Source organism: Emys orbicularis, chromosome 6 (genome assembly GCF_028017835.1).
Source record: "Emys orbicularis isolate rEmyOrb1 chromosome 6, rEmyOrb1.hap1, whole genome shotgun sequence".
Lineage (NCBI taxonomy): Eukaryota > Metazoa > Chordata > Testudines > Emydidae > Emys > Emys orbicularis.
The window spans coordinates 129,737,498-129,763,969 of NC_088688.1; the positions used below are offsets into that span (position 1 = coordinate 129,737,498).

At 47.2% G+C, this 26,472-nt stretch overlaps 1 protein-coding gene across 1 annotated transcript in view; it reads left to right on the forward strand.

Annotated features, from left to right (window-relative positions):
* HOOK3 (hook microtubule tethering protein 3) overlaps positions 1 to 26,472 on the forward strand; it is a 118,416-nt gene that overhangs the window by 66,721 nt on the left and 25,223 nt on the right. The window contains exons 12-16 of the mRNA XM_065406217.1: positions 2,063 to 2,173; positions 5,461 to 5,548; positions 6,236 to 6,305; positions 12,124 to 12,264; positions 23,620 to 23,707. Coding sequence (XP_065262289.1) covers positions 2,063 to 2,173; positions 5,461 to 5,548; positions 6,236 to 6,305; positions 12,124 to 12,264; positions 23,620 to 23,707 — 498 coding nt within the window. The remainder of the gene's footprint in view (positions 1 to 2,062; positions 2,174 to 5,460; positions 5,549 to 6,235; positions 6,306 to 12,123; positions 12,265 to 23,619; positions 23,708 to 26,472) is intronic.

A 26,472-nucleotide genomic window follows, 5' to 3' on the forward strand; every position in this document is an offset into this window, starting at 1 on the left:
TCATTTTCATCATCTGAGTCAGATGCCACCGGCAGGAGGTTGATTTTTCTTTTTTGGTAGTTCGGGTTCTGTAGTTTCCACATCAGAGTGTTGCTCTTTTAAGACCTCTGAAAGCCTGCTCCACACCTCGTTCCTCTCAGATTTTGGAAGGCACTTCGGATTCTTAAACCTTGGATCAAGTGCTGTAGCTATCTTTAGAAATCTCGCATTGGTACCTTCTTTGTGTTTTGTCAGATCTGCAATGAAAGTGTTCTTAAAACGAACATGTGCTGGGTCATCATCCGAGACTCCTATAACATGAAATATATGGCAGAATGCGGGTAAAACAGAGCAAGAGACATACAGTTCTCCTCCCAGGAGTTCAGTCACAAATTTAAATGACGCATTATTTTTTTAACAAGCATGATCAGTATGGAAGCATGTCTTCTGGAACGGTGGCCGAAGCATGAAGGGGCATATGAATGGTTAGCATACCTGACACGTAAATACTTTGTGATGCTGGCTACAACAGTGCCATGCAAACGCCTGTTCTCACTTTCAGGTGACATTGTAAATAAAAAGTGGGCAGCATTATCTCCCACAAATGTAAACAAACTTGCTTGTCTTAGTAAGAAGTAGGATTGGGTGGACTTGTAGGCTCTAAAATTTTGCATTGTTTTGTTTTTGAGTGCAGTTATGTAACACACACAAATCTACATTTGTAAGTTGCACTTTCACGATAAAGAGATTACACTACAGTACTTGTATGAGGTGAATTGAAAAATACAATTTTATTATTTTTACAGTGCAAATATTTATAATCAAAATAATAATATAAAGTGAGCACTGTACACTTTGTATTCTGTGTTGTAATTGAAATCAATAAATTTGAAAATGTAGAAAAACATTCAAAATATTTAATAAATTTCAATTGGTATTCTGTTCAACAATACGATTAAAACTGCAAGTAATCGCAATTATTTTATTTGAGGTAATCGCGTGAGCTAACTGCAATTAATCAACAAACCTATTTAAAACATATTTTTATTTACACACATATCTCTTTCTCTAACTCTAAAACAAAGCAGACATTGGTTCCTTATAAATTGCTTCACAAAAAGCTTCAAGTGGATGTATCTTCATCAGAGTTTCCATTCAGCTATAGAGTTTGCATGCTGATCTTTCTTCAGTGCAGTTCTATCCAAGCTCTTTCTGTTACATGCTACTAATTCCATTCCTAGAACTGAACCTTTGTTAATAGAGGTATAAAGCTTTGAATGGTCAACTTTTTGCTGATTTGTTTTTCATGACTTGCGTGCCCACTCTTGAAAGCTTTATTCAGTTTTCTCCTCTTCTAGTTGTAAATAGCTGTTCATTGATCTTCTACATGGTAGTATCCATGGGAACTTTGACTGGACCTTGATAGCTCATTACTTCCTCTTGTTAAATAATCAAAAGTGCCTCTGTTCCTTTGGATTTTGGGATTTGGCCATCGTTCCTTGGAGGTGAAGCTCCAGATTAGTGGATTCAAAAACCATGAGAAAACCAATTTACAAATGAGCAAAAAGTTCCCTGTTCACATAAGATTGGGCTTGACTTCTCAAAGTGAGGCTTGGAAAACAGAGAGAGGAAAAATAGGAGAATGCATCTGATTTTTTTTTTTTTTTTTTTACTGATTTATTTCCCCACACTTTTGAGGAAGGAGAAGGGCGATTATCAATTTCCTCATCTCTCTGATCCATTCAATTGTATAGTTATGGTGATTCGTTGGTTATCTAGAGATTTTACTCAAATTTAAATTTCAAGTATAATTAGCTGGATAGTTCGGCAATCTGAGAACACTTTGTATCTTCTTCACAGCTTTGTCGTCTCAGATTTTACTTGCATTGAAGTGGTACTATTCTGATCCCTTCAATGATATTGATGATTGAAACAATAGATAGGTGAACAAACCATTTTGCCTGTGCTAGAGATGAATATTCCATTTGTTATAACACTGATCTCACATTGCATTGTAATTAATAACTTTATTTCATGCGTATTATGTTTAACACTGACAAACAATTCCTTCTTTGTCTCACAGGTAGTTGAACTACAAAACAGATTATCTGAAGAATCAAAGAAAGCAGATAAATTAGAATTTGAATACAAACTGCTGAAAGAAAAAGTAGACAGCCTCCAAAAAGAAAAAGATGTAAGTGTTTAGATGTTGCTTTTTTTGGTGGTGGTGGAAACAAATTTGTATCCTTATTACTCTGGACCTGCCAATCAAAATTACCTGTTATATTTCTTAGTTCACTTCCAATTGTCTGTTGTCTGGATAAAATATTATATACATGTAATAACTATGGAGTTTGATAAACCAATCATCTGGTTTCAAGGTAACTACGAAAATGTGTGCAGTAGATTTTAAAAATGAAGGGCCAAGAAGACACATTTTGGTCTTTTCTTCTCAATATCCTTTTCTCCTGTCCCTCCCCATGCTGTGTTTATCTAACCTCCTACATAGATTCCTCATGTGAACAGTGTAACAAGTTTTTGCTTTGAGCATCCAGCAGGGGAAGACTCAGAAATCTCAAATGTAATTGTAAAGTGTATTTAATTTTAAACTGGGTTTGAAACATTCCGAATATTCCTCTGGAGTAGGGTTACCATATTTCAGCAAGCAAAAAAGAGGACGGGAGGAGCCCCGCCCCCGTCCTGCCCTAGCCCCGCCCCTGCCCCTCCCACTTCCCGCCCCCCTCAGAACCCCCAACCCTCCCCCCGCTCCTTGTCCCCTGACTGCCCCCTCCTGGGACCCCTGCCGCTAACTGCCCCCCAGGACTCCACCCCCTACCTAAGCCTCCCTGCCTCTTGTCCCCTAACTGCCCCCTCCTGAGACCCTCCCCCCATCCTAACTTGCCCCCTAGGACCCAACCCCCTACCTGTACCCTGACTGCCCCAACCCTTATCCACACCCCCACCCCCGCTCCTTGTCCCCTGACTGCCCCCTCCTGGGACCCCTGCTCCTAACTGCCCTCTAGAACCCCACCCCCTACCTAAGCCTCCCTGTTCCTTGTCCCCTAACTGCCCCCTCCTAAGGACCCCCCCACCCTAACTGCCTCCCAGGACTCTACCCCCTACCTGTACCCTGACTGCCCAAAACCTTATTCCCCCCCCCCCCCAGAAAGCCCCCCCTGAACTCCCGACCCCCCCGTCTCTTGACTGCCCCCTCCAAAACCTCCCTGCCCCTTCTCCGACCCCCTGGCCCCCTTGTTGTTGGCCTTCACCTAACGTCTCTGTGAACTTGCTCAGGAACGGCCTGAGCCGTTCATCCCGGCACACTGGGCAGCGGGGGAGGAGGAGCGGGGGAGGAGCTCCAGACTGCTGGAGGCGATCTGCGAATGCAGGGAGGGAGGGAGTGATCTCAACTGCAGGGGAAGCGGAGGAGGGGCTCTCTCTGGCTGTCGGAGCCCCATGTAAGTGGCACCATCCGGCCGGCTGCCCTGTTAGCCGCGCGCACTCTGCATGGGGGGAGGGGAAGTCCGGACATTTACAAATTCCCCCCGGACGCTATTTTTAGCTCAAAAAGCCGGACATGTCCGGGGGAATCCGGACGAATGGTAACCCTACTCTGGAGTTAACTCAGAAGATTTCTTTTAAAGTAAAAAATCTTCAATGTAGCCTCTACATAGTCCCATTTGTGGGATCAAAGTGCATGTGCTGCTAACTTTTGGAATCTTCTAGAGGGCAGTCTCAATTGGGTCCACTCACCCCTCCTGTCATCCAGGGCTCAGAGGGCAGAAAAAGAGAAGAAGCCTTAACTGCCCTTCCATAGCTTCTGACCACCAAAGGTGCAGCAGAGAACTGCTTGCCAAAGCGCCCGAGACACCCAGATGCACTTGGGTCGATCAGGCATGGTGTAGAGCATTCATGAAGATCAGCTGCAAAGAGTTGCTCACCAATGTTAGTTTTGTATCTGAATGGAGGTTGAAGACTGTACTGGAGTTCTTGGTCACTTAACTCACATCCTAGTTCTTCTGAGGCAGACTGCACTTGGATTTTTACCCTAGACCATCCTCTACTCCACCTGCCAATCTAGTTGTCATGTAACTCTGGTATGGAGTGGGCAGCTATCCAGGGCTGTCAGTGTCAAAGAGTCCACAGTTCCCATGGTCCTGGAGTCTGGAATAGCCAGTACCATCAATGCCATTTCTGGTTGTAGTGAGACCTGTTGATGCCAGAGACACCGAATAGCTCCCATCCTTTGTACTGAACCTTCCTGTGATCTAATTGACCATTTGGGCCTGGCATTTGAGAGGGCCTCAATAACCCCAACTTTAATTTCTTCCCACATGGAGGTGCAGACAATCTATATCAAGTTCCTGAGAAGGACATGAGTATTTTTAAACTCATACAAACCTGAGCTGTTAGGTAAACACTGGCCAATGAGAAAAAGCTTTAGGCTGGAGGATCTTGTGCAGTGTCTTGACAAAAAAATGATTAGTGTTTTTAAAATATGTTCGCTGACACAATTAAGTCTAATGTTTTTAAATACCACCTATCACCTGGAAGAGACAGAGCTTAATAATTTTTTAAAACATGTTTGGTGACTGATCAGTTCTAAGCCACTGTTAAATAAAATGTCATCCTGGGAGTTGCTGCTCCCTGATCAAGAAGCTGGGAATCTAAATGTTAATATTTGCAACATTCAGGAAACTAACAGATGAGAAACACTCAGAGGGACAGATATTATCCTTGCCATGTTTTATGATTTTATTTTCCAACCAACATTACCTCAATCTTGCCTGGATTGAGCCGCAAGCAGCTAGTTTTCATCCATGTCCCAGTCTCAACCGAATGCTCAACTAAAGGTCAAGGCCATTGATTTTCTTAGGGGTTATGCTGCTAACTAATCTTCCACCACTGGACGTATGCAGAGGCCCTTGAAAAAGAAAGAGAAGTTACTTACCAGTAACCATAGTTCCTCAAGTGTTTTGCTTCTGCATATCCCATTCCCCACCTGCCTTCCTGACTACTTCTGAGCGGGGTTAAGAATTCCCATATTAGGGGAAGGAACTGAAAGTCTGTTGGCCCACTTCCATTGGATAGCTAGGAACCCTGCACAAGAGGAGAGGAAGGACAGTGTGAGTGGCCCTGATGGGGATACTGCTCTCCTTAAATTTCTGAAAGTTCATGGTGCAGGTGTCTTGACCCCACAAGTGTAGATATTCAGACACAGGACTCTCAAAGAACCACTGTTATTGGTGTGGAAGCAGTTATTCTCCGACATTGGTGAGTAGTGGCTCCTTTTTAAAAAAAAAAAAAAATTCTGCCCGAGGAATGAATTGGGATTCCTTGCTATGAAAAGCATTTCTAGCAGTGCACATTAATCCTCTTTGATAAAGTGCTGACAACGATGTGCATGGTGGCAACTTGCCTAGAGTTAAAGATGGATTTGTAGAGCTGAGATTAATATTTATTGTCCTTCCAATCACTCAGAGGTTAAGAACAGAAAGAGATTCCCTAAAAGAAACTATCGAAGAGCTTCGATGTGTACAAGCACAAGAAGGGCAGCTCACCACTTCAGGTAATGGAGAAAGAGAAACCGAAGTTACCTTTTTCTAAAGAACGTCCACAGAGGCTTCATAGGTGCAGGGTAGACAGGTTTACCGTTGTTTTATAGTTGACCAATGTAACATCCACTAACTTGAGATTGCAAAACAACTTCTACTATAATCACATTTTTAGATGTTCAGAACTTCGAACCTTTGGCTGAAATTTTCCATGCTTGGTCTCTCCTGAAATGTAATATTTTAAAAAAGTTTTAAGAGTTTGATTTCTAAGTAATGGCAGTAAGAAACCAACTCACTCATCTCCAAAAAATTAGCATTAATGTCGTAACATAGTTTTCCTAAACTTATGTTGTGCATATGGTACATATGCAATGATTTATATTCCATATATCACATCATGCAAATATTTATATTTGTACATAAACCAAGGAATAAACCATAACTTATTTAAAAAAACAAAAACCCTTTGTCTAAAATGGAGGAAAATGGGAACAGAAAACCTGTTCAAAAATGGAGTTATGTTCATCTTTCCTTCCTATTATAGCATGACTCTATTATTTCTCACATATTCACAAGGAGCATACTGTTTTTAATGTTCTCTTAAAATTTAATCCTGTTGAACAATATTTATCCATAGCCTTCTGAAATAAAAAATTATTGTACTTTCTGTTAATCCTTTTCTTTGTTTATGTCTGAAACAGGATTGATGCCACTGGGAAGCCAGGAGTCTTCAGACAGTCTAGCAGCAGAAATTGTTACTCCTGAAATCAAGTAAGTGAAATCATGCTTATTGTCTCCATAGAGCTTAGGATGTCTATACGCACAATTAGTTCTTTTTCAGAGTTTTTAAGTTGATCACTAAGATTCACACTAGTTCTTTTCTCCTCCTTTGGATTTCTACAAAGCCGTTCCTCTTACACTTGCAATTAAGTTTATTTGACCTGCCCTCAGCCTATATCATACTGTTTTGTTTTGTTTTTAAAAAGAGTTCATGATATTACTATTTTTAGGCATGTTAAAAAAGAAAAAGATTTGTAGCAATGGGACTTCATGTTGTTGAAGAGAAAACAATTAAAATATCAAACTGGATTTAAAAATCATTTGTATTATCAAGTGAGGAAGACATGCAATTATCAGAAAACAGGGAGAATCAGGAGAATAAAGTCAGAATTGAAAATCATTATGGTTTAAGATCATCTAGGGTGTATTTAATATTGTCCAGATAGTCTAGTATCACTACAGCTTGAAACTGGAGTAATTAGGGGACCCCCATCTCTAAGAAATACATTGTAACTCCCTTGGAATTACTCTTTCCTCTTGAGATGTCAGTACATCTGTTTTCAGTGATTGGGCAGATGCATATGAGCTTGAGAACTCTTCTCTGGAGTGGTGAAGGTGGTACTTCCTGGATGGCTACTAACAAAAAAGGATTCCTTCTGTCTATTTTACTGTACATTGCTGTGACATGAGTTGGTTCCGGGTTAGTTAAAGAGCAGTGAAGAGGGGATTAATGCTTTCTGAAGCAGTGTTTTCAAAGAGGCGTTTATCACAAAAGCCTTAAAGGTGACCTACAAAGGAGAGAAAACAAACCTCAGCATTCTCAATGGAGCTCTGGGCCCTGTCGTACCTAGGCAAAGGGTGGGAGGGGAAACATGCACAGAGTGGTGAAATGCTTTGCCCAAGGATACCCAGCAGCTCAGTGACAGCTGAGAATAGAACCTAGGTCTCCTGACTTCCGTTCCAATGCCCTATCCACCGGGCCACACAGCCTTCAACATTTATAACTAATCTGGATACCACAGGGAACATTCCTTCATTGTGACCTGTGCGAGCTTGATTCTTTATTATTAATAGAGAAGGTCTGAAAGTAGTTTTTCCCTGGAGGAAACAGGTTTTTATTTAATGTTAAACTTGAAAATCAGATACCTTCTAGCTTGAAAGACACTAGTCTTGTCTAGACTAGGAAAAAAGAACATTTTTTTAAGCATGTTAGTTAAAATGACTTTAAACATCACCTACCACCTCATGTAGACTATGGCGTAGTGATGCATAAAATCATATTAGCCAATATTTAAAAAACAAGTTTCCTAGTCTAGATGAGGCTTTTGGTGCCAGGAAAGCTAGTGTAATAGTACGTCACAAGAGACAAGAAGGGTGAAAGTTGAGCCATTGAGTGAGGAAGGAATTTTCAGTCATACTGTTCAGCGTTTTTTTAAAACACCATCTTTAAGATTTTAGAGAAGAATATCTTAAAGATTCAGCACCTTCACCCCTTCAGTTAAGATGTCAGAACAATATACTCCCTGTGAGATCCTCCTGCAAATCCTCCAGGAAAATGCAGGAAGAGCAGAGTTGACATTCCTGTCACTTTCTAAGGTATACAAACAAGCGGAGGGCAGGAGGAGAACCTCTTTTTAAAATAAAAAACAAAAAAACATTTCACGCCTTCTTTATATGTCATGATGAGGCAAACGGGGGCATATAAGTCCTTTTTTAAAAACTCCGTTGCAGGTCACCTTTAAAGGCAGGTTGGGGTAGTTGAATGAATGTTGACTACATTCATAAGAAACCAGTAGATTGCAAGCTCTTTCAGAGATGGACAGCGCTTAGCACAATGGGGCCCCATTATAGAATCAGAATCATCGGGTTACAAGGGACCACAAGAGTCATTTAGTCTAACCCTCTGCCAAGATGCAGGATTTGTTGTGTCTAAATCAGAATTTGTTGTATCAGAATTCTTGGTTGGCCCTCAGTCATTACCATAATAAACATGATTTAATAATTAATAACAATGTCAAAAATGGGCTTCCAGGTAAAAGTGCCCCTCCTCTCTCATCTAATTTGCCCTGTAATGTTGCACTATGATAAGTATACAGGTCCTTCATTGCCATCTGGAAGGGATTTTCTGCCTTTGTAGGTTCTCTAATCTCCCTGAGCATTTTACAGTCCCCTTCACCACCCTGGTCAGGTGGTTGGTAGTATATTCCTACTGCTATACTCTTATTGTACATTCAAGTAGTCCTGTTTGAAGAGGACTACATTAACGCAAAGTAGGAGTCATTTAGTTTGTACCCAAAGCATTCACATGGGGGCAGTTACAGCACAGCATTTTGGTGTGCACTGCTGTTCACACCCCTGGACTCTAATTCTGCAGATGCTTACTGCCAGGTATAGTGCTTACTATGGTAAATAGTGCTTGTGATGTGTAGGAAACTACAAGCAACAATAAGTGCTTTTCAAGCAAGCAGTTGCAGGGCTAGACCCTTAAGTGCCCTCAGTTCTGAATCACTTATTTCTTTATTGATTCAGAACTCTGAATAAAAAGGAAATTTTCATATAGAGGCTTTGGAAAAGCAGTACAAAATACCTTTGGTATAGGCTTCCTATGGTAAATAGGCAGCTACCATGTTTTAAAACCAGACAGAAAAGGTCTTGGGGAAAGTGCCATTTAGCAGTGGTAGGCAAGGGTAAGCATACACTCTAATCAGTATATTACACAGTCTGCACATTATTATGCTACAGTGAGAGTTCATCAACTATAACTTTGGCCTGGTCTACATTGGGGGGGGGGGGGGGGGGGGGGATCGACCTAAGATACGCAACTTCAGCTACGAGAATAGCGTAGCTGAAGTTGATGTACCTTAGGTTGACTTATCTCGCATCCTCATGGCGCAGGGGCAACTGCCGCTGCCCCCCCGTCGACTCTGCTTCCGCCTCTTGCCACGGTGGAATACAGGAGTCGAGGGCAGAGCGATCAGGGATCGATTTATCACGTCTACACTAGACGTGAAAAATCGATCCCCGATAGATCGATCACTACCCACCGATCCAGTAGGTAGTGTAGACGTACCCTTTGATAAAACCATGCTGTCAGTTCCAAGCTCAGTTTTTAAAAAGAGCTTTCCCTTCTAATATTGTCAGTGATACACACTCTTGTGATGTACCTGCATGTTCCATACTATTCCCAGAACCCTCTGGAAAGCTTTGTTCTTTGGGGGCCGTGCAGACTTCACCTTGAGCTATGAAAAGTTTGAGGTGGGGCTTTAGAAGGAGCCATGCCTTCTGTTCCTTCCAGTCTCCAAGGCAGCAAATTAGAAATCCTTGACTTTCAGTCCTTTGGTCATTTTCCTTTGTTATTTCTCCTTGGTCAAGAATTAGTTTTTATTGTAAACAGTCAACTAAGCATAGTAATAGGTAGAGGTAGTTTTCTGTTTACAAGTATTTAGGGATTAAGTTGTTTCAGTTTTATAGTAATCTCTCCTATCCTCAGTGTGACAGTCATTCTGCCATGGTGGCAGAGCCAGGAAGAAAGATGAGCTTTAAGACATAACCTTGCTGTAGAGGCAGGAAATCTGTAATGGTATGTCTACACAGCCCCGTGCCAGCAAGCCTCCCAGCCCGGATTGACAGACGTGGCCTCATGGTGCCATACTAACAATAGCTGTGTAGACAATGCTTTGAAAATGCAGCTCAGGCTGGAGCTTGGGCTCTGATGCCCACCCCCATCCCTAGGCTTCAGAGCCCAACCTACAGCCCCAGCTGCAATGTCTACGCAACTACTTTTAGCGTGGTAGCGCAAGCCCAAATCTGTCGACCCAGGCTGGGAGACTCACTGTCATGGGCAGTATAGACACATAATTACAGACCTTGATCCTCAGTGCTTTAGTGAGGGGTGCTTGCAGTTTATTACTTGGGCCCATAACTACCTGGGTCTCTACTCTGGTTGATGCTGATGGAAAAAGATATAGCTTCCAGGGCAGAGTCTGAGCCATCTCTGGGCCTTTCTTTCAAGCCCCATCCTTGAGGCAAATCAAAGTTCAACTCTGCGAGGGACTGGAATGTTTTGAAGAGTGACTTCAGATTTGGTACTGAAAGTTTCTTCTTTGGTATTGTGAGATCATGAGAAAAAGCAGCACCATCACTCCCTAGAGAACCACTCCTCCTCTGTTAGATGTAGGGATAGTGGTTCCAGCAGGGATTGACAGCAAAGAGCCATCAGCTACTGAGGTAGGTTGTTAGAAGAAGGAAGGGATTCTAGGTAAAATGTTCCTTTAACAATGAACTTCCAGGAGAAACACCGCCTTTTAGATACCATAGCTCCTCTCAGCTCTTTCTTTCATTGGACTATTGTAAAAAGTAATCTTATTTTAGCAATCAGAAATCCAGGACTGACCGAATGCAAGGGCAGTCCTCAACTTCCAGCCATGTGTTGCCAGAGTACACACTCCTTCTCTGGTGTATCCCCCCTTTGCCATTGGGAGTCTCCAGGGGGTAGTGTAGAAGCTAATGTGCCTACACGGTCCCTGACTTGTTCTTCACAAGGGGCATCCCTAGCTGGGCAGGGCCATCAGCTTTCTGACCCATTTACATTCCAGAATGGGTCTTATGATTGACCCCTACGCTTCTTGTGCCTCTTATATCGTCCAGCAGAAATGGTGAGCTCCAGGTTTCAGTGGCTGACCCGTTCACTCTTGTGTTTTGAAAGGAGGATGTGGAGCAGCATCTTTGCCCCACATTTATCCCTAAAGTGGCCACTGATTTTCATCTGAATGAGGTCACCAAATTTGCCTGACTTTTTCACCAAGCAATGTTCACTGCCAAGGAAGGGTATGCTGCATACTTTAGATCCTAAGATGACCCTTGTTCACTATCTTAACAGTACAAAATACATCCTTAAATCCCCCAGACTATTTGTGGGTTAAACAAGAAGCAATTTCCTTTGTCAAAATGGGTTAAAACCTGTTTTGAAAGGTAGAATCATGGATATTCTTGTCCCTGATAAAGACTCATTGGCACTTCTATCTGGAGCTCAGCCTGTACCTTTTACAGGAGCTGTATTCACCTCATTATTCTCAAAATCCAGTTTGAGAAGGGAGTCCTGTTGTCATTTTGTCTTCTCCTCAAATCAGTTCTCTTGGGTTTACCACTTGTCAGTCTTCCAAGTGTGGGTATGTGTACTAACCGTGCAAAAAAAGAAAAAGAAAGGAAGAAAAAGGCAAGTTGTTCAACTATACCTCAGTAGATTGAGACAGATCCACATCCCCATTTTCTATCCCCACTTCTTTTGAGTCTGTTGGATTCCAATGAAGTAGAAGCAAATGAAGGTACATAGGGGGTGCACATCTCTTTATAAAGCTTTGCCTGGAATATTTCATAGCTCAAGACAAAGCCCACTCATTCCCCACTGATGCAGGTGTTGGTGCAATATATAGACACGTTCCATGAGCATGGATCTGTGTAACAAGGTACTCAAGGAATGCCAGCTATGGGTGAGTAACTTTCTTTTGTGTGTATTATATTTGTCTTTAAGATATATTAGTGATTATATATAGGCTGACGAATACTGAATAAAATCCCAAGCAGTTATTTTCTGAAAATGGCCTAATCTCCATCTAAAACTTCAGGTTCCAAACAGAATCAGTAATCCTAGTACATGTTACTATTTTGGTGGTTCAAGTGAAGTAACTGTTACTTCATCTCTAATCATCTCTAAAACTGGTAAAGAGAAAATTATATTCACACTTCCTGTGATTTGCTTCTTGTAGCGATCTATAAGATTTTTATAGCAGTTTTTATTTTGTTTCTCCAGGGAGAAACTCATTCGTCTTCAGCATGAGAACAAGATGCTGAAGCTTAACCAAGAAGGTTCCGACAATGAAAAGATTGCCTTGTTGCAGAGCCTGCTAGATGATGCAAATCTACGAAAGAATGAACTGGAGACAGAGAACAGGTAGGAAAATACATTCCTTTGTTCTAATAACTGTTTTTCTAAATATTCGTACACCTTTGTCTTGTGAAGTCTGTTGTCAGCATTACATTACCCAGGTCAAAGAATCTAGTCATTTTGTATCAAAAAGCAACTCAGTCCACACACGAGCATACCTAAACCTTTCCAGAATTTGGAGCCTCTATCACTTTTCTATTATAGGTGTAGCTTGGTAGAGCATTCAGGATATTGACACATGCAAGGTCAGAACGGGCAGTCTGTATTGCTTCAGAATCCCCTGCTCCAGTACTGCTACAACAAAAGATGATCCTGCATCCTCTCTACTACCCTTCTTTTCCCCTCTTCATTTCCCACCCATTCTTCCATCTCCTCCTTCCATTTGTCTTTTTGAAGACGTTACAAGTATCTCCAAAAGGAAAGACCGATAAATATTGTTGCCAGTTGTTAGAGATTGTCAAGTTGATTTAGGTTTTGTAAAATGAAGATTTTACATAAGTTTAGAGCAATAGAAATGTTTTCATGAGTTTTTAAATAATTCCAGGGAAATTATTAGAATTTGGACATTATCCTGCCATAGTTGCAGCTCAAACATTGCAATATATACTAGTATCAAGGACGCGCCTTTTCCACCCTACCGTGAGGTTGTGCACCTGTCTTAAAAGTGTAGGTTAGATGTGGGACCTCTTTTGGTGGTCCGACCTTAAAGGTTGATGGAACACAGTGAGTTTCCTGGTAACTTTGTGGGCAAATACTGTTCTACCAACTGACCATGCTCTCGCTAGTTTAGTAGGACATAGGACTTCATAATAATCTCTTGTTCTCAACTATCAGTACAGCGGCTTCTAACGCTCTCTGTCCCAGTTTTGTCCTCAGTGATCACCATGGTTCATTGATGAAGCAAGAAGGGAGATGGCTAGAGTGCTGTGGGTTGGAGTCTGATGTGGAGTCAAACTGATCCTGACGTACCGATTTTTAAGACTGTATGCTATTATTATATAGGAGGTAAAGAGGGGCTGTTCAGTCTCTGACAGTGGAACTATTCTGAGCTGTTGATAGCTTGATAAATGCTAGTGACCTCCAGTCAGCAAAACAGTCATGTTTTTCTCACATGTTACTTTGAGGATAAAATAACTGGGATCCAATCTGAGTGGAGGGGAACTGGACTGGGTCCATTGTTGGTAGAGGTCTGTGCTCAAGAAACCAGTTTTGATTATGACTACGTGCTAATGATTGACCAATGGGACATCTGCCTTTTTTAGGAAGGGTCATTGAGAAGGTTGCAGCTCGGCAACTCTGGCTGTTCCTGGAGTCTTTGGATTTCCTTATATCTGGTCAGTCAGGCCTGCTTTAAATAATGAGGCATGTATTGCATTTTGTGAGTTACGCCTCAAATCCCAAACTGAGAGGTCATCAATTTTCCTTCTCAAAACAGGCATTCAGTGAAATGGACATCAAAGTGGAGTTGCTAGGCCAGGCCAGAGTCTAGATTAGGCAGGTGGTTCAAAAGTTGTGCCAAGAAACCTTTGACCAAATAGATATCTGCTCCACACAGTTGGCTCAGATTCCAAGTTAGGAGAATCCTAAAGACTGAAGTTTTCTATGTAGGTTATGACATTTTGCAGCAGTATCTTTCTTTACTTATATTTGGACATACTAATTTTTCATGAGTAATCTTGGGTTTACACAATGAGCACCATGGTATTGATGCTAGCATTAAAGTCACTTGGTCGCTTCCCTGCCTAGTTGGCCTCTCAGTATTCCTTGACCAAAGCTATATGGTCCTGCTCCCTAACCCATTCTCAGTTCTTCTCTGCCTCAGTGTGTCCGTGTAGCGAAGCAAGACTCACCAGCACGGCACCTCCTGCTGGTTGTCCTGGGAACTAGCTCAATTCCAGCACGGAGCGCCCTCTGCAGGCCGATGTCTCACTTGCCTCAGGCCCCCATGTCCCTCCTGGTGCCCCTTACCCTGGGGTTCTGCCCTCTGCAGTACCCCTACTCTGGGTCTCCCAGGGGAACCCCCAACCGTCTCACCGACCTTGCCTCAGTGGCTACTGCCAGTCATCATCTAGCCCCCGCTCACTGGGGCAAACTGCAGTCTGTCATGGCCACTCATCATTGACAAGGAGGTTGGACCAGCTGCCTCTGCCTATCTCTGGGCTGCTGCCTCTGCAACCCCAGTACCTGTTTTGGCCCTTTTAGCAAGGCCCACAGCCTGGGGATTTACCAGGCTGGAGCTTCCCAGCTCCTCTTGCCTTTCCCCAGCCCTGCTCTGTTCCTTGTACCCTGAGCTCCCAGGCAGCCCGGTCCTTCTCCCTCCAAGACTGGAGAGAGAGTCCTCCAGCTTCTGGCTCACAGCCCTTTTGTAGGGCCAGCTGTGGCCTGATTGGGGCTTGGCCCCAGCTGTGGCTGCTTCCCCAATCAGCCCAGCTTTTCCCAGCTGCAGCCCTCTCCAGGACTGCTTTTAACTCCTCTTTACTGGAGTGGGACAGCTGCCCCACTACAGTCCTATAAAGGACTCTGAAGAAGAGGGATCAGTATGAGTCTGCAGAGGTAATAGTACAGTTAGAGAGGTCCATTTATAGGTAACTAAAATTTCTCCTTAATGAACTACCTCTGCAGATCTCCCCGGTTGGTAGAAGGTAGTATTGATTAGCAGGTAGTATTACACCCCAGCAGGAGGCCGTAGGAGTAATTTTGAGTAAAGACTGTAGAACTAACTGCCCTTTCGAACAGGCATCTGATCAAGTCCTAGAATTGAGAAGGTGGTGCTTTATAAATGTATAAATTATACCTTGACATTAGCAAAGCTTTTGATACAGTCTCCCACAGTATTCTTGCCAGCAAGTTAAAGAAGTATGGATTGGATGAATGGACTAGAAGGTAAAAAGAAAGCTGGCTAGATCGTCAGGCTCAACAGGTAGTGATCAACAGCTCGATGTCTAGCTGGTAGCCGGTATCAAGCGGAGTGCCCCAGGGGTCAGTCCTGGGGCCAATTTTGTTCAACATCTTCATTAATGATCTGGATGATGGGATAGATTGCAACCTCAGCAAGTTTGTGGCTGACACTAAGCTGGGGGGAGAGGTAGATACACTGGAAGGTAGGGATAGGGTCCAAAGTGACCTAGACAAATGGATTGGGCCAAAAGAAATCTGAGGTTCAACAAAGACAAGTGCAGAGTCCTGCACTTAGGATGGAAGAATCCCATGCACTGCTACAGGCTGGGGACTGACTGGCTAAGCAGCAGGTCTGCAGAAAATGTCCTGGGGATCACAGCGGACAAGAAACCAGATGAGTCCAACAGCGTGCCCTTGTTGCCAAGAAGGCTAATGGCATATTGGGGTGCATTAGTAGGAGCATTGCCAGCAGATTGAGGGAGTGGTTATGCCCCTCTGTTCGGCACAGGTGAGGCCACATCTGGAGTATTGCATCCAGTTTTGGGCCCCCCACTACAGAAAGGATGTGGACAAATTGGAGAGAGTCCAGCAGAGGGCAATGAAAATGATTAGGGGGCTGGGGCACATGATTTATGAGGAAAGGCTGAGGGAACTGGGCATATTTAGTCTGTAGAAGAGAAGAGTGAGGCGGGATTTGATAGCAGCCTTCAACTACCTGAAAGGGGGTGTTCCAAAGAGGATGGAGCTCGGCTGTTCTCAGTGGTGGCAGATGACAGAACAAGGAGCAATGGTCTCAAGTTTCAGTGGGGGAGGTCTAGGCTGGCTTTTAGGGAAAACTATTTCACTAGGAGGGTGGTGAAGCACTGGAATGGGTAACCTAGGGAGGTGGTGGAATCTTCATCCTTACAGGATTTTAAGGCCTGGCTTGACAAAGCCCTGGCTGGGATGATTTAGTTGGTGTTGGTTCTGCTTTGAGCAGGTGGTTGGACTAGATGACCTCCTGCAGTCTCTTCCAACCCTAATAGTCTATGATTCTATGGATTGATTTCCCCTGCACAGCCTGGCAGATCTCATTTATAGATGCATCTCGGACCAAGCCAGCAGAAGCAGCCATGCACCATGTGGAACATGTCCTTATACCTTCAGGAACTGGAACTCCAGTCTGATCCTAGCAGAGCTAGTTCCATTTGAAGAGTCTCTGTGTAGAAAATGCTCTATCTAAGGTTTCATCCCCATAAGCTACAAAGAGTTGGTAGGATACGGGGAACGGTGATTCCCTTCAAGTGATTACTCCTGTGTATTCCACAGTAGGTGTGCGTGCTCGCCACGTGCACCGGTGCCGGAAGTTTTTCCCTTAGCAGTACCTGCACTGGGGGAGCACCGCTGAGACCCCTGGAGTGGCGCCTGTATATCGTGCTATAAGGGGCGCTACGGGCTCCCCGCACCCTCAGTTCCTTCTTGCCGCCAGTGAAGGTAGTCGGAACTTTTGTGCTCCAGCTCTGCTGTAGCCCTTCTTCTCGACCTTAGTGGTACCGTTGTACATTTTCAGTTGTTAGAGCAGGCTCAGGGCATGCCCCGTGTCCCAGGCTTCAAGTTGTGTGCCTCCTGTCGCCGCTCTATGCCCAGGAGCAACCCTCACGCTGACTGTCTTCACTGCCTGGGTGAGACTCACATAAGCGACCGTTGCAAGATCTGTAGGTCGTTCAAGCCAAGAACCAAGAAGGAGAGAGACTTCAGACTTTGAGCTCTCCTGATGGAGTCGGCACTGACTCAGACGCTGGTGCGCAGATCGGACTCGGAACTGGCCGCCGCATCATCAGTACGTAGCGAGGCCCCTTCGACCAGTCGGCACCGTTCTCCCTCCAAAAAGCAAGGGAAGGGCTCGGCCTCGCAACGCCGCCGCGATAAGGACAAGGGGGAGGCTGGTCCCGCGCTGGGCAGCCCTCGATCCCCTCCGGGCTCTAAGGCTCCGACTCGTGTGGAGCGGAGCAGCCCGGTACCGTTGACCCAGGCATCCCCACCGGTACAGATGCCGTCGACGCCGGAGGCGGTGCAGGCTGTGAAGGACATTATGTCCCTGCCCGTCCCGAGCTCGCAATCGGCTACGGGCCCTAGGTCGCGGGGCAAGCCCCCTTTGGGTGCCCACCAGACCTCTCCGAGCAGCCGCAGTTCCCTCTCCGAAGATCGATCCCCACACCGCTCGGCGCGCAGCGGCCGCTCTTCGGACAGCTCCCGGCCACCCTCGATGCCGGCCAGACCGGCAGGGCCGCCGTCGGGACGGGAGTCACGGGGACCCTCCACGCCCCCTGCCAGCGAGCGGAGGCACTGAGGGAGGCACCGGGAACGCCCACCTGCTAAACGTGGGTACCGGAGCCACTCTCGACGGGACAGATGTCGCCGCTCCCGTTCCAGCTCCTGCTCGTTGAGGCGCCACGCCGGAGACTCCCCTCGGGGTACCTCGGCGTCAAGGCACCGGGCTTCGTGTTGCCGCCATGCGTACCGAACCAGTTCGTCGCATGGGTACCGTTCGTCGTCATCGTCAAGATCCTGGTCCCAAGGGAGACGACGCCACAGACGCCGCTCCTACCGCTCCCGCGGCACCGAGCGTTCTTCGGCGACCTCAGCCTCGGCACGCATCCACCCACCCTCGGCACGTGCCGTCCCGCTGGAGCACATATTGCCATCCTGTGCTCAGCCAAATCAATGGCAAGGGACTCCGTGGCAAGGACAATGGTGCCAGTGGGCACGGTGGCCATCGGTGCCAGCCCAAGCGGAGGCCCATTCGGTTGCCGGAGCATCCCGGGCTCCATCAGCCTCCTCCGGCCTCCCACGAGACAAATCGGCGGGCCACAAGTCGGCAGACGCGCGCCTGGACTCTGACCTCGGTATCGACGCCCCGGCACCGACTGAGGTGCCCGGCTCCGTACGGGCCATCTCCCCGGTACCGGACGACACCATAGCGGCGCCTCCGCCTTCAGTCCCGCAGGAGGACTTCAAGGCGCACCAGGACCTGCTAAAGCGGGTGGCTTCCAAGCTACAGCTGCAGGCCGAGGAGATGGAGGGTCCGTCCGATTCCCTCTTTAACGTCCTGTCTCCCTCGGCACTGGGTCGTGTGGCCCTGCCTCTACACCAGGGGTATTGCCAACATTTCAAACTCCCTGTGGCAACCCCCCGTCTCCTTGGCCCCAATCTCGAAAAAGGCCGAGAGAAACTACTTTGTGCCGGCAAAGGACCATGAATACCTGTATTCACACCTGGCACCCAACTCGCTCGTCGTGGAATAGGTAAACCACAGAGAGCGTCAGGGCCAGCCCGGGCCCACCCCAAAAAATAAAGACGCCGGGAGACTGGACTCCTTTGGCAGAACATGTTATTCGTCGGCTAGCTTCCAGCTTCGCGTAGCCAACCACCAGGCCTTACTGAGCAGGTACGACTTTAACCTGTGGGAGTCCCTGCCTAAATTTGAGCCCCTCCTCCCGGACTGGGACAAGGAAGGACTTCAAGGCCCTGGTGGAAGAGGGGTCGGCAGCGGCAAAAGTGGCCCTGCAAGCGGCGTCCGATGCGGCGGACACGGCGGCCCACTCGATGGCTTCCGCGATCACCATGCACAGGGCGTTGTGGCTCTTGTTGTCCGGGCTGTCGACGGAGGCACAATCGCTGATGCAGGACCTCCCGTTCGATGGCAAGGCGCTCTTCGTGGACCTGACGGACGTCAGGCTGCATGGGATGAAGGATTCCCGCACCACCTTGCAGACCTTGGGCCTCTATGTCCCCCAGCTAAGAACAAGGCCAAATCTGTTCCGGCGGCTCAACCTGCGAGGAGCAGATATGAGCCCCCGTACAAAAGGCCCAAAGACCAGAAGCATCGGTCTCAGAGGCAGTCCCGCTGTGCTCCGCAGCCCGGTCCCTCTAAGGGCAAGAGGCAAGGGAAGAGGCGGTTTTGACTATCTGCAGGGAGGCACCGGGCCTGTTGCCAGGGAGACCCCCCCTGATTAATAAAGTTTGTGTTCTGCAACCGATTGTCTGCCTTCCTCAGGGCGTGGTCCTGCATTACTTCGGACCAATGGGTCCTCAGTACTATCTCCAAGGGCTACGTGTTGCAGTTCAGCTCACCCCCGCCAAATCACCCGCCATCCACGATGGCCCCAGGGGACCCAGAACATGTCCGCCTCCTGCGTCAGGAGGTGGACCGGTTGCTCCACCTAGGGGGGTGGAAAGGGTACCGGTTCAGTTCCAGGGCAAAGGGTTCTACTCCCGGTACTTCCTGATCCCGAAGACAAAACGGGGCCTCAGGCCTATTTTGGACCTGCGCGACCTGAACAGGTTTCTAACCCGTTCCAAGTTCCGCATGGTGTCCCTGGCCTCTATTATCCCCTCCCTGGACCCGGGGGACTGGTACGCAGCCCTGGATCTCCAGGACGCGTACTTTCATGTCCATATTTTCGAGGGACACAGATGCTTCCTCCGATTCATGGTGGGGATGGACCATTACCAATTCACGGTCCTCCCCTTTGGCCTATCCACGGCTCCCAGGGTCTTCACGAAATGTATGTCGGTGGTAGCGGCGTACCTCAGGCGGGAGAGCGTACAAATCTTCCCTTACCTGGACGACTGGCTCCTCAAGGGGGAGTCTCGTTTCGAAGTGGAGTCCTACGTGGAGCTGCTCCTCTCGACATGCGCCGATCTAGGCCTGGTCGTGAAGAGACCAAATCGACATTAGTGCCTGTTCAGCGCATAGAGTTCATTGGGGCCCTGCTGGACTCCTCCAGGGCCACAGCCTCTCTCCCCCTGGACAGGTTCGAGACCCTAAGAGGTCTCATCGCCTCGGTCACGGCCTTCCCGGTGACCACAGCGAGGGCGTGTCTTCAGATTCTGGGACACATGGCGGCATGCACTTATGTGGTCCGCCATGCCAGGCTCCGTATGAGGCCCCTCCAATTATGGCTGGCCTTCCAGTTCTCCCAAGCTCGGGACAGTCTGGACAAGGTTCTCACGGTCCCGTCCCCGATACTCGCTTCCCTCCTATGGTGGTCCTGCCCGAGCAATATGTTGCAAGGGATTCCCTTCAGGGAGGCCAACCCGTCCATAGACCTGATGTCCGACGCTTCGGACCTGGGCTGGGGAGCCCACACGGGGGACGTGCAAACCCAGGGAATGTGGTCGGCCCTGGACTTGCCCCTTCACATAAACGTCAAGGAGCTCAGGGCTGTTCGGTTGGCGTGCGTGGCGTTTCTCACGCACCTCCGCAGCAAGGTGGTTAGAGTCCTCACGGACAACACCGCCGCCATGTACTGTATCAACAGGCAAGGCGGGACTCGCTCCCTAGCCCTCTGCCAAGAAGCCCTAAACCTATGGGAGTTCTGCATAGCCCACGATATCTCCCTGAGGGCGGCTCACCTCCCGGGCGTCTGCAATATGCAGGCGGACTGCCTCAGCAGGGTCTTCTCCCCCCAGTACGAGTGGTCGCTCCACTCGGAGGTTGCTCACCGGCTCTTCCAAGAGTGGGGAGCTCCCCAGATCGACCTGTTTGCAAATCGTCAGAACCGGCGTTGCCCCCGGTTCTGCTCCAGGAGAGGGGTGGGGGAAGGTGCGATATCCGACGTGTTCCTCCTCTGCTGGTCGGGCCAGCTCCTCTGTGCCTTTCCCCCGTTACCCTTATCACCAAGGTCCTTCAGAAGGTGAAAGCGGATAGGGCGAGAGTCATTCTCATAGCCCCGGCGTGGGCCCGCCAGCACTGGTACGGGCCATTCCTACGCCTCTTAGCGGCCCCCCCGAGGGCGCTGCCGCTCCGCCCAGACCTCCTCCATCCCAATCTGACCGCACTTCACCTGACAGCGTGGCTGCTCCGTGGCTGAATGAGGAGTTGAATCGGTGTTCGGAGTAGGTAAGGCGAGTCCTCCTGGAAAGCAGGAAGCCGTCCATGCATCAGTCCAGGTTCGCCAGGTGGGCGAGTGAGTGGGGAGTGTCCCCTTCCGCCCCTTCCAGTTTATCCTGGACTACCTCTTATTCCTCAGGGCCCAGGGACTGGCACCTGCCTCAATCAGGGTGCACCTGGCGGCCATATCGGCCTTTCACCCGCCGGTGCAAGGCTACTTGGTCTTCTCCCACTCGATGATCGCCCATTTCCTGAAGGGCCTTGACCGTTCGTTCCTGTACGCTAGGCCCCCCGTGCTGCAATGGGACCTCAACCTGGTCTTGTCCCAGCTCACGGGACCCCCCTTTGAGCCCCTGGCCACGTGTTCCTGGTCACACCTCTCATGGAAGGTGGCCTTCCTAGTGGCGATCACGTCGGCCTGATGTGTCTCGGAGCTCAGGGCCTTAACCTCAGAACCCCCCTATACGGTTTTCCATAGGGATAAAGTCCAGCTCCGCCCACACCCGACGTTCCTCCCAAAGGTGGTCTCCGCCTTTCATATGGAGCAGAGCATCTTCCTCCCCGTGCTCTGTCCCAAGCCCCACTCCTCTAGCGAGGAACGCCGCCTCCACATGCTCGATGTGGGTAGGGCGTTGGCTTTTTATCTGGATCGGACTAAGCCGTTCCGGAAATCCGCTCAACTCTTTATTGCCTCGGCCGAGCGGGCAAAGGGGCAACCCATCTCCACCCAGCGGCTTTCCCGCTGGATCACCTCGTGCATACGCACGTGTTATAATTTGGCAGGGATTCCCCCGCCACCGATTGTAAGGGCACACTGTACGAGGGCTCAGGCCTCATCAGCTGCCTACGTCGCCCATGTCCCCATCCAGGACATTTGTAGGGCGGCCACGTGGGCCTCAGTTCACACATTTACTTCGCATTACGCGATCGTCTCCCAGTCTAGGGATGACGCCGGGTTCGGCAGGGCGGTACTTCGTCCCGAACCATCGTGAACTCCTACCCACCTCCAGCAGATATTGCTTGGAATCACCTATTGTGGAATACACATGAGCAATCACTCGAAGAAGAAAGGACAGTGACCTGTTCCGTAACTGGCGTTCTTCGAGATGTGTTGCTCCTGTCTGTTCCACACCCCACCCTCCTTCCCCTCTGTCGGAGTTGTCCGGCAAGAAGGAACCGAGGGTGGGGGGAGCCTGTAGCTCCCCATATAGCGCGATATACAGGCGCCACTCTAGGGGTCGCAGCGGTGCTCCCCCAGTACGGGTACTGCTAAGGGAAAAACTTCCGGCACCGGTGCACATAGCGAGCACGCACACCTACTGTGGAATAGACAGGAGCAACGCATCGCGAAGAACGCCAGTTACGGAACAGGTAACTGTCCTTTTTGTCCAAAAGATAAGACATTTTTTGACATATAAGTTATGCAGTCATGGCTCATCCACAAGGCTTCGCAGTATTTTACAGAAAAAATAACTGTTTTAGTTACTCTGGTTTTTTTTTTTAACTATTACTCATAATCATGAGTTAACCTGAAGTTACCAAATATACTGCATAATTGTTAAATGGTAGAACTATTTTAATCTTCTAGGTCATTTTCTCTTTTTTTTTTTTTTAAAGAAAGAAAAAGACATAAGCTTAAAATGACATATTTTTTAAATTTATTTTTTTGTGGGAAATAGGAAAGAGGCGGCAAGTCATCACTGTGTGGGTTCATAAGAGAAAAAGCTGGCATCTTTGACCCACTAATAATGAGTGTTACAGCTTCCCATGATGTCTAACTGGAAAGAAACTCACCTGAGGCATATCCATACCTGAAGTGTTCATGGACAGAGATGCTCTAGGACGGTGGTTCTCAACCAGGGATACACGTACCCCTGGGGTTACGCAGAGTCTTCCAGGGAGTACTCAACTCATCTAGATCAGAGTTTCTCAAGCTGGGGGTTGCCGGATGGGTTTAGGATGGTCACCTCCGGCGTTAGGGGGTGGCAAGCAAGACAGTTGCCTGGAACCCCACATAACTGGGGGCCCCATGAAGCTAAGTTAAATGCTTCAGCCCCAGGCAGTGGGACTCGGGCTTCAAATAAGGTTCACAAGAGAAAAAGAGGCTCAAGTATCACACACCAATTGATGTATTTTATAATTATATGGTAAAAATGTAAAAGTCAGCAATTTGTCAGTAATAGTGTGCTGTGACACTTTCGTAGGTTTGTCTGATTTTTGTAAACAAGTAGCTTTTAAGTGAGGTGAAACTTGGGGTACGCAGGACAAATTAGACTCCCTTAAAGGGGTACAGTAGTCTGGAAAGGTTGAGAACCACTGCTGTAGGAAACAGCAGACGAGTACGGCCAAAATCTCTCTAAAGGCTGTTGTAGACTTTGAATAAATTAATGTGGCTTTGCATCTCTTATGTAAGTGGGCCAATACTGGTGGGCACAAAATGTGTGTCTCAGACTTTGGAATGAATTGAAGTGTCAGTATATTTAAAATTAAATAAACTCTCTGAAAAATAAGCTCTAAAAGAGAGACAAAAATCATAGACATAATTATTCACTCCCTTTGAAAAGTAAAATTTGTATCTTGTTTTCTAGGCTGGTAAATCAGAGACTTCTGGAGGTGCAGTCACAGGTTGAAGAATTGCAGAAATCTTTGCAGGAGCAAGGTTCAAAAGCTGAAGATGTAAGTAGAAGTGTACATCATACCTATATTCAAGTACCCACAGTTATCCTAACTTACCCTTTATGTGATACCGGCTACATATTATATCACGAAGAAATAGTCCAGATGCCGATTTCTGGCAGCTTTTCATTCTCCCAAGTTTAGATTTCAGCAACATGGCCTAAAATTAAACTATGCCTACTTCTTGTAAAGTTAGACTCTTGTCTAAAACAAATAAATGTAAACAAATTGTCATGTGTAGAAAATAAGTGAAGTGCATTCCCTGTCTTGTCATCTTTAGTGTCCCTGTTCCTTTGGTAAATTCAACATTGTTTACAGTTGTTTGTACTCTGTAGATTAGTGAGATTTAGAAAATCAAGGCCACACTATGTAAATTCACCACTCTCAGTACCATTTAGTAAAATATACCGTGGTTTTTGTTTGTTTTGTGTTGTTTTCCTGAAGCAAAGTCCTTCCTTACCAAAGAAAACCCAGGAATTGCTGTTATAAATGCACCTGCATAGTGCAAATTAGGGTTGAGATTTTACACATGCCAGAGCCAAGAAATTCAAATGATCAGCCCTCTTACTAATGCAGTATTGTCCCTCCGTGCATGCCTTGATAAACCTGACTGCCTTTTTAATGCAGTGTGGGGGAAAGGTACAGTTGCTGAGGAGCCATAGCTTAAAGTTCTCCATTGAGAATTCTTTTTGGAGATCCCCACTTTTGAGAGCACATGCTTTAAAAGCCACAAGTGCCAGAGCTCTCTAGAAAGCAGTAACCTTTGGGGTTGTGTGTCTGCTCTCTTGCATATCCAAATGTATATTACTTTCTAACCCATAGTCGCAAGTCTTCAAGCTGTTGCTTTCTTCTTCGCTGTTATTGTTTTAAAGCAGACTTAGGGCAGGTCTACACCACGGGGCTAAGTAGACCTAAGTTATGCAACTCCAGATATGTACCTTAAGACGACTTATTGTAGCGTCTACACGGCTCTGGGTCGACGGGAGAAACTCTCCCATCGACTTACCTTATGCTTCTCGTTCCAGTGGAGTACCGGAGTCAACGGGAGAGCGATTGGTGGTCAATTTAGCAGGTCTTCACTAGACCTGCTAAATTGACCCCTGGTGGATCGATCGCCGCAGCGTCGGTCCACTGTAAGTGGAGACAAGCCCTTTGTGAAACCAGTGCAAATTTTTATGTCGCTGCTTATTTTGCTTTGAATTTCTTATGTTAATTTAGCTTAATCTAGTTTTTGCCAGTGTAAACTACACCAAAATAAACCATACTTACCTATCATTAGTTATAGGTTTCATATATAGAATAATTTTTTTAAAAATAAGTAGTGTAGATAATTTATTTTGAAGGTAGGTCTGTGCCATTATGTGGTTCGAAGACCTACTCTGTGCCTCGGTTACATGGATCAAAGCCAAAATTTTTCTTGGTGGACCTGGAAAATTGGAAGATCAGTATTGTAAACCATGTGGAAATGTGTGATTTTTTTAGTTGTTATTGTTGTTTGTTATAAGTTTAAGTAATTCCATTGCCTGTCCCATAAAGCAGTAAAAATATTGTTTATTTCTGAAGTCAGGCACTTGTGCAAACCCAGTACATGCACTCCTAACATGTGATCCACATGGAGACAGAAATAGTTCATTTTGAGGGTGCAGGGCAAAAACAGAATTACCTGGGAATTTTTTTCCGTTGTTTCTTTATACAGGTAAGAAATCACTGGCAAAGCAGTTTTCTTTCCCTAATATTTTTTGAGATAGAGATAAATTAGTTCTTCTTCGAGTGATTGTTCACATCCATTACACATTAGGTGTGCGCGCGCCGCGTGCACAAACGTCGGAAACTTTTTCCCTCAGCGGCTCCCGTCGGGCCTGCAGGGTCTCCCCTCCCGCCAGAGCGGCGCCCTGCTCTAGCGTATATATATCCCTGCCGGCCCGACCCTCCCTCAGTTCCTTCTTACCGTCCGTGGCGACGTTGGAACAACTCTGTCTCTCATCTGAGAGTGTCCCTTAGCATAGTAATTAGTGTTACAGTTATCAGTTTGTTAGTAGTTAGTGTTAAGCTAGCAGTTATCAGTTCTTTACAAAGGCTTAAACTCTTTGTGTTAGGTGTTTGGCCAACCCCGGCACCGGCCCTGGGCGGCGGGGCATGCCGCACGCCCAAGGCTTCAAGGCTTGTGCCACGTGCCGCAAGCCTATGCCATTGAGTGATCCACACGAATCGTGTCTCCGTTGCCTGGGGGAAGCACACCAAAAGGAGCGCTGCAAGATCTGTAAGGCTTTCAAGCCCAGGACTAAGAAAGAGAGAGACTTTCGCCTTAAGCAGCTGCTCATGGAGTCGGCGTTACAGCCCTCCACTTCTACGGCACCGTCAACCTCGGTGCGGAGTGCCCCGGCATCGGTTCGGGATCCGACGCCGGCGGGGCAACCTAAGCCTACGGCACCGGCTCGGAGGGAACACCCCCGGCACCGGTCCTCTTTGCCGGCTAAGCCGAAGGGCCAACCCAAGGTCCGAGGACGTTCCCCGCACAAGAGGGTAGCGCCCGCGAAGACCACAAGTGCCACTAAAGCCGTTGCAGTCCCAACACAGATCCCGGTGCCAGTGGCTCCGGCGCCGAAAGGCCCGTCGAGCCCCGGGATAGGCGCGTCGAGTGAGGAGGAAGGGCTGGAGGAACTGTTGGAACAGCCCTCCACCCCGGACACATTTGAGGCAGCAAAGGACCTCATTGAATTGTCCGCTGAAGGCACCCTCCGCGCTAAGGACATTCCGCCGAGACT